This window comes from Montipora foliosa, chromosome 1 (assembly GCF_036669935.1).
Source record: "Montipora foliosa isolate CH-2021 chromosome 1, ASM3666993v2, whole genome shotgun sequence".
NCBI lineage: Eukaryota > Metazoa > Cnidaria > Anthozoa > Scleractinia > Acroporidae > Montipora > Montipora foliosa.
Window position 1 is genome coordinate 2,089,676 of NC_090869.1, and position 7,500 is coordinate 2,097,175.

General features: G+C 43.0%; 1 protein-coding gene across 5 annotated transcripts in view; it reads right to left on the reverse strand.

Moving 5' to 3' along the window:
• The window catches only part of LOC137992221 (uncharacterized), a 25,681-nt gene that overhangs the window by 8,729 nt on the left and 9,452 nt on the right, over nt 1-7,500 (reverse strand). For 3 of the 5 annotated variants that reach the window (XR_011121682.1, XM_068837454.1, XM_068837742.1), the window contains exons 1-2: nt 6,937-7,070; nt 1-2,546 (exon numbers count right to left, since the gene is read on the reverse strand). The exon at nt 1-2,546 is cut by the window's left edge and continues 1,827 nt beyond it. Coding sequence is in view for 4 of the 5 variants with exons in the window: in XM_068837454.1 (XP_068693555.1) it covers nt 1-2,474 (2,474 nt within the window). In the remaining variant the exon portion in view is untranslated. Of the gene's footprint in view, nt 2,547-6,231; nt 6,336-6,936; nt 7,071-7,500 lie in introns of those variants that run through there. The other 2 variants (XM_068837541.1, XM_068837620.1) reach the window with 2 other exon arrangements.

Here is a 7,500-nt window from a genome sequence, read left to right on the forward strand (position 1 = left end):
GTTCCATCGTGGCATTCACAAACCATGTTCTCTAACTGAGATGATACATCGAAGCAAGCTACTGTATCTGAGCAGTGTAGTTCGACTGACGCACCACCTTGTGGAGCGGGGTCATCTAGGCATTCTATGTACGGAATTTCAAAATTTCTCGTCTTCAACACGTTGAAAGCTTCAGGTGCCACCTCTGGTCCGGTTTCGTTCAGTGCAAGTTGGAAGAGGACGCGCGGAAGATCCCTCAGTGTGTTACGGTGCTTCCGTAACAAGAACAATAATGTGCTTAGGGCTCTCTGCAGTTCAGCAGGAAGATCCTTAGACAACTCATGCATTTGAACGGTTAGGATATCTTCGGAGGCTACCGTGTTGTAAGCGTCACTAACACAGAGTTTTGCATACACTAGTTTCAAGTCAGTCACGTACATTTTTATCGTCTTTTCAATGCCACAAGGACTTGAATCCTCCCCTAGAGCCAACATGTGTTGAACACCATGTTGAAGGGCATACTTCTCAGTGTCGCTGAACCGTGCATCATGAACGCCTTTCTGTTTCACATCGTCAAGTACAGTGGCACAAAGCCTTGCAAGGATGCAGTGGCCCTCTCTCTCATCAACAATAAAGTCGTGATCTCCATAGCAGACCTTGTCAGTCAACCAGTCTTTTACTGACTTGTGAATTATGTGCAGACGACCATCGCGAATTGGGAGAAGAGCGGAAACGCAACTTATAGCTTTGTTTGCGTTTCTCTGATCAAGCTTCGACGTGGTTTCAAGTCCAAAGACTTTTGAAATGAACGCTAGCGGTAATGGCTCCCTCGAAGCAGTAACAGCACAAAGAAAGATTAGAAAAGTTTCCTCGCTTATACAAACTTCATTACCAAGTTCGACCTCCAGACGTTTAAAATAAGAATGGTAAACAGAGGAAATGCTTAACGGCAAGTTGAGATCCAAGTCCCCTTGTTGTAGAAGGGAACCATTCCTCTGAAGAAAATCAACGAGGAAGTAAGCGTACAGCATGAGGCCTTCGGACTTTGCTACAAGTTTCTTTATACAAGCATCTGTCACATCTCCATTCACCACGTACTGCAGCTGTTTTCTAAAAAACAATTCGACGTCGTCCAAATTCTTTTCGGCATTCGACTCCAGCTGTAACGGCTGCAGATGTTTGAGACTCTCTGCAATGTTTCTCTCCGGACGAGTGGTTATCAGAAATCGGATCCACAGTGGAAGCTTGCAAAACTGATTGGCAATCACATCGAGCAACTCATTGCGCCCTTGGTAGTCACTTTCATCCAAGCCGTCTATAACAATTAGCGTGTTTTTACCGGGATCAGCCAAAATGCTCAAGGGCTCTTTGAAAAGCAACGCAAACAGCTCTTCGGTTCCTAGGTTTTCCAATTCTACTCCCAAATTTCGCGACAGTTGTTCCACAAGGGCGTTCTTGTACTCTGGTAGGGCTTGGCACAAGTGAGAGGCCAAGGACTGAAGCATCAACTGAGGATTTCGGTAACGAGCATTGTTATGCTGACAAAAGTGGCTTCCTAACAGTCTGCCAGCTTTTTGCATTCTTTTGCAAATAACAGCAGAGATAACCGACTTCCCCATGCCTGCATTTCCGCTGATCACCATCACACGGTTTTGACAGTTTTTGTTGTCTAACCAGTCCTGCACTTCTTTGAAAACCCACTCACGGGTGTTAACTTGAAATCTTCCGGCGTGAAACTCGATGTCTCCTTTAAACTCAGACTTTGCCAGGTTTTTGAGAATTTCGTCTGAAACGTTGTCTTTTGTCGTTCGATTCGGGTTTATATTAACTGTTTCCTTGAGGATCTGACTAACTTCCTCTATAGCCTTAAGTGTTTTGTTCTGAACACGGGTTACCTCATTCAATTGTGACTTAATGTCCTCTTCGCAGTCAGCCCACTCAAACAGAACATTTAGATAATCCTTCTCCCCGCCACATTCCGCTTTCAGTCTATCTATTTCTGCCTGGTCATGTCCGAGAGTAACAAGAACAGCACTGATCTCATTCCAAAGAACAGTGAACGTTGCTGTGTCAAGACCTGTTGTTGTAACATGACCGTATAGCTCGTTACGAAAATACTTCATACGAGCAAGGTTTGCCTCAAGGGAAAGGTCAGTGGGGGGTGGTTTTGTGTGCCATCCAGAGGGGGGAGGGTGTAGCCCGCAAATATTGGTCAGCAGGACAAAAAGAAGGGTGATGTCAAAAGTGTTAGCATCAGGAACACCTCCACCGGCTGGTGGGAACAACTGGTCCCATTGAGTCTTATGCAATACTCGTTTCTTCAAGAGGTTGTTAAGAGCAACGTAGTTGGAATTAAGAGAAGCCACTAGATTTGCAGGGGAGTGATAGCTATTGAACACTTTCCTCAGCACCTTTGTTCCACCGTCAATGAGAAGCCTGCTCAACTTTGCTCCGTTTGTCTTCTCGACTGAACTGTAAAGGGCCGGTCCTTCCATTTCAGATAGACTGTGCTGACGTCACAGGCTGAATCACAAAACGCTTCTCTGATTAAATATAACTGGCCCAACCTATCAAGGAAAAGATGCAGCCATTTTCAGCGTTTGAGTGGGCTTATTCAATAGCCCATGGCTCCTAGCTAAGTTTCCTGCAAGAGCGAGGTATAAAATATACAGTATTCGACAGCGAGAGGGAGCTATGACTAAAATTACCACCTGGGAATACAAACTGCAACGAGGGTCTATTATAGGGGGTCGTACATTCCGTAAACCGCCATATTTTGTTCCTTCGAAACCGCAAACCGCTTTCGTTTTCTTCTAAAAACCGACACCGCCCTACAGGTAGGACGATTATCCTCATAACCGATCTTTTAACAGTACGTAGCAAATTCTTTGCGATGTTAGCTCAATACTCGTATTTCTCCTCACAAAGACCACGAGATCTTAAGAACAGAACAAATTGTTTCTATAACTCCATTCAGTAACTACCGAACAAAAAGGTTTTGACGTCTAATGGGCTGTTCACAAACACAAGGATTGCTCGAGATGTTTATAGCGAATTGTAAAAGTACAAGTTTTTAGGGCTGGGTGTGTTGTCTGTTCTTATGTGGTCGTTCTAACATGGATTTACGGACAAAACAAGCTTGTGAAATAAGACAACACATTTAATTATATCGACATTCGCCGCATCGTCCGCCATCTTTCCACGTGCTTTCGTGACCCTTTCGAAGCTTTGAAGCCTGGCCTTATATCAAATTACCTCCCCACCCCTCCCCAAATGGCCGGGGACACAGAGGGAAGCTCTGACTGACTTGGTCTACGCCTAAAAGGCAATCCTTTGTTGGGAGAGAAGCTTTAAGCAAGATTAAGTTACCGCTCAGTCTTCTGAGCCTCTTAACTCTGTTTGAATAACCGCCACAAAAACACGCAAAAACCGAAAACCGCGAGCTAAATTTCTGATTTCCCGCAATCGCACGATAATTTCTTAACCGTAAACCGTCAGATAAATGTGAATGAGACCGCAAATCGGCACTCAAAATTGGCTTAAACCGCCAAACCGCCAGACTATAATAGACCCTCTGCAACGTTGTCCGAAGTCTCTGGACGTTTTCCATTTACAAAAATTTCGGAAAATTTCCATTGGGAATTCCCGTTTGGGAAGAGCGTGGTTCATTTGTCACAAGTTCCATTCGAGGGAGCCGAGGGAGGCCTGGCCGCTTAATTTTAAAAGACCGTGAAAGGTATGGAACTGGTGATAAAGACGAGAAATCTGTAAATAGAACAGTGTTCTATTACATAACACTCCCATTCATGCTCAGTTAATAATAAGGTATGGAGAAAATATTGTTCAGCGTTCTAAGCCAAGCTGGAACAGCTTGGCTTAGAGGGGAGTATTACACGACCCACGCGAATTGATGGGCGGATGGGTGGGCCGTTCTCTTTCCCACTGCTTCGCTGAAAAAACTGAGCAAGAAGGAGTGTTCTGCTCCGATTCGGTATTTATAGGCATGCTACGTCATATCACTCATTTTACTGCACGCCCAGTCACCTATGAGGTGTTACTTTGAGGTATTCAAACTGCGTATCTCATTACGAGTGTTACGAATAGAAATTTCCGTTGGGAAGTTTCCAGCGGGAAAACGGGACTACCTTTTCAGAAATTCCGTTTATTCCAGAAAATTTCCGTAGTGGAGTTGACGAACCAAAAAGTCGTGTTCCATTTACATCCCAACCGGAATTTCCGGAATTTTTTGGTAAAAGGAAAACGTCCTCTATCACCTCTTACAGTTCACCACTAAATTTTCTCCGATTCTTATTGGTTTAAATTGATCACGTGACTCGATGGTATTTATCGGCGAACGCTTTCTATTCGACCAAAAATTCCGGAAATTCTGGGTGGGGAAGCGAATGGAAAGGAAATTATCATTTCCTGTCTTTTGATGGACAGACAGTTTATCTGTCCTGTTGGAACATGACTGCACAGCTATCTTACGTAAGTAATACGAAAATGCATGTACATGAGTTTCTTGTTGGCGTGACCTCCTCGCAAGTTCCTCTATATACAGTAGTATCGTACTTTCAAAGTACTCGCAAACTCGATTTAAAGGTCTTCGCATATCAGACAACTAACTAAAGCTGAAAAAATACAAATCACCGTCTCCGCTTAATATTTCGTCGTATTCAACTTTAGAGTCGTCAAACAACTTCAGCAAAAGAAGTACAGAGTCCGCCATATTTTCTCTTGTTTTCACTGCGCTTAATACTTCGTCGTATTCAACTTCGGAGTCGTCGAACAACTTCAGCAAAAGAAGCACAGAGTCCGCCATATTTTCTCTTGTTTTCACTGCGTGTCTGTATTCTCGCACGAAACTTGGAACGTGATGGCGTGGGACGGGTTGGTTCAACCAACCGGAAAATTCCGTTCCATTGATTCGTTATATGTAATACCCGAAATTTCAAACCAGAATTTTTGGTAGAATGGAAAGCGCCCACCATCTTCCCATGGTGCACGTCCGAGAAAAATACCCGGATGGATAGTACTTGTCCATGAAATTGTTTTGGTAAACAAACGGGAAAATAGAAAAAAAAAACTGAAAGACGCCATTCGTCTGCTTTCTTAAATTAGAGCGTTATTTCTCAGAACATTAGAATATCGGAACAAAGCATGCACGTCAGTAGTCGAGCCGTCCACATTAATCTGTCATGAAAACGGAGCTTTTTCAAAACGCTCTTCTAACCACAGGAATTTGAAATCGCTCCTTTATTTCTACGGTTAGTCCTTCCCTCACGGAAACGGAGCTTTGTCAAAAACGCTCTTCGAACCGGAGGCCCACTGTGCTCCTAAAAAGGCATACGCTGCTAGCACTGCTTTCAATGTGTGGAATTATGAAAAAGGCGGGAAATTATGCCAAAGTTCACACCTTATCGCCTTTCATTTGCGGCGTGCCTTGGCTTTTCGTTTGCAGTGAGCTTTTTTCACTGGATTTGGGGTGTGCGTTTTGCCCTTATTAGCAGTGTGTGGTTAACGGTGTCTAGCGTTTCACTTGTGTATTGTGTAGGAATGCATTCGATTGTTGGTTTAATTTTATTCGTAGCGTATTTGATTTAGTTTGCAGTAGTATATTTTTGTAATTTGTGTATTTTTAGGATTTTTGCGCTGTCTCTAATGGGCCATCTTAGGGGGGAGGGGAGACTGAGGGGGGGGGGGGGGTGCGGCCAGTTTCCCAAAACCCTTACCCTATTAGTCGCCAAAATCTGCGATATTCTCTACGCCATTTACGAACTGATCAAAAATTCGATACGTTACGTATGATTTGATCCTAAATCGGTACCCTATTTCAAAATCTGCCTTATTCCTGGCTCCCTAGGGCAGACCGATGTCAAACTTTTGTTGACAGCTCTTATCATAACTAGTTCAAGACTAAAGTTCAAAACTCATAGCCTATTTATGAACAAAACGGTTAAAATGACACCCTGTTTATATCTATGGCTAAAACGGCGTACAAAACCATTTTGGGTCCGTACATACGCTCGTCTTCCGACGCCCGCGCCACTCGCGGCTGATCGCATGTCACGCTCATAGTCACGCTCACTCGTTTTTTCTTCCCCACAGATTTTGGAGCTAAAGAGAGAGTGCTCGCAGCTTAGCTTTAATCTATCCTTGCTATGAAATTTCTTAAGAACGTTGCCTTAAACTGGATGAATATTAAACGATTACTTCTTTGCCAAGAAATTGTGTTCGTGCTCTATCAACTTCCCAGACTCCGCGTTATCCTTGACCAACGGTTCGCGTGATTCAAAAATATGACGTCATTGATGACAAAAACAAGCCATTCGACGGCCACGCGCTTTCTACGAAAACTGAAATTAGAAATAAATAAACCAAATAATGAAAATGATAACAGTTTTCAGTATCGTAGCTTCAAAAAACATAAACACAGGAAAGGGCATCATAGATCGGATTTTCTTAAAAGTTTTAATTCTGGATAATTTAAAATGATGGAGCCGAACAAACCGGAAGGGAAATTTGCAAACAGAAGGTTATAAATCGTGTAGCAGTGAAACATTTACGTCCTTGTAACCCAAGTTTGCATCGTGTACTTCGTTCGAATTAGTCGGCAATGGTAGTCATTTGGCCATCAACATCTTTTGCTGAACACATCTTATATACTTTCAAGTCACACGTCGTGGTACAAGCTTCCACGGCCAGTTATGATTTCACACGAATTGCATTTTCCGCCACCAACTAGTTAAAATATAGAGCCTGAACTACTTAGAAAGCGAATCATACGTCAGTTCATCTTTTCTAAACCGCAAATAACAGTTCTGAAGCGGTAATACTGGGGCCGTATAGACACCTTGAAATAAATTTGAAGTTTTCTTGTCTTGCCTCAACACGAACGATTGGCACTAGATGGCAAATTCTGACAGAAGGACTGATAATTCGATATTCTTAGCTTACCTTTTTTAACTGAATGCTTGTTATCTAAATTCAGCCGTTCCATCTCGCTGCTTCACAACTTTTTGAAATTCATAGACTGCTTGTTTTCAAATGACCGAGTAATTCCCTCACCGAAGCACAAATATTGAAACCAGAAGTGAAAACGGAAGTGTGTTAGTCTCGATACTCGGTAGAGGGTCTGGAGACTATTACTCCAATGGCCGGAACGTGGGACTCCATTTCTAACAACAGGAAGAAACCTTGTAATGCCCCACAATATATGCCTAGAAATCCTTTTAGGGTATCACGAACATCCATGCTACTGCCATACTCTGTATGAAAAGTTTCATTTGCGCCATATCTGTTGTGCTTCATTGAGTGGTTAAGTAACCAAATTATTCGGCGTAAATAAGCACAAGTGAATTTTTCAAAGACCACCTCTAGGGATATTAGTCTCTGACCGGTGCAGGAAAACCAAAACGACTTCATGGGCGAGATTAGAGAGAAACTGTGTAGAGAAAGACAGCGGGGAGAGAGTCGAGACGTCGAATGTAGACACTGGTTATTTTGAGGAAAACATTTCTT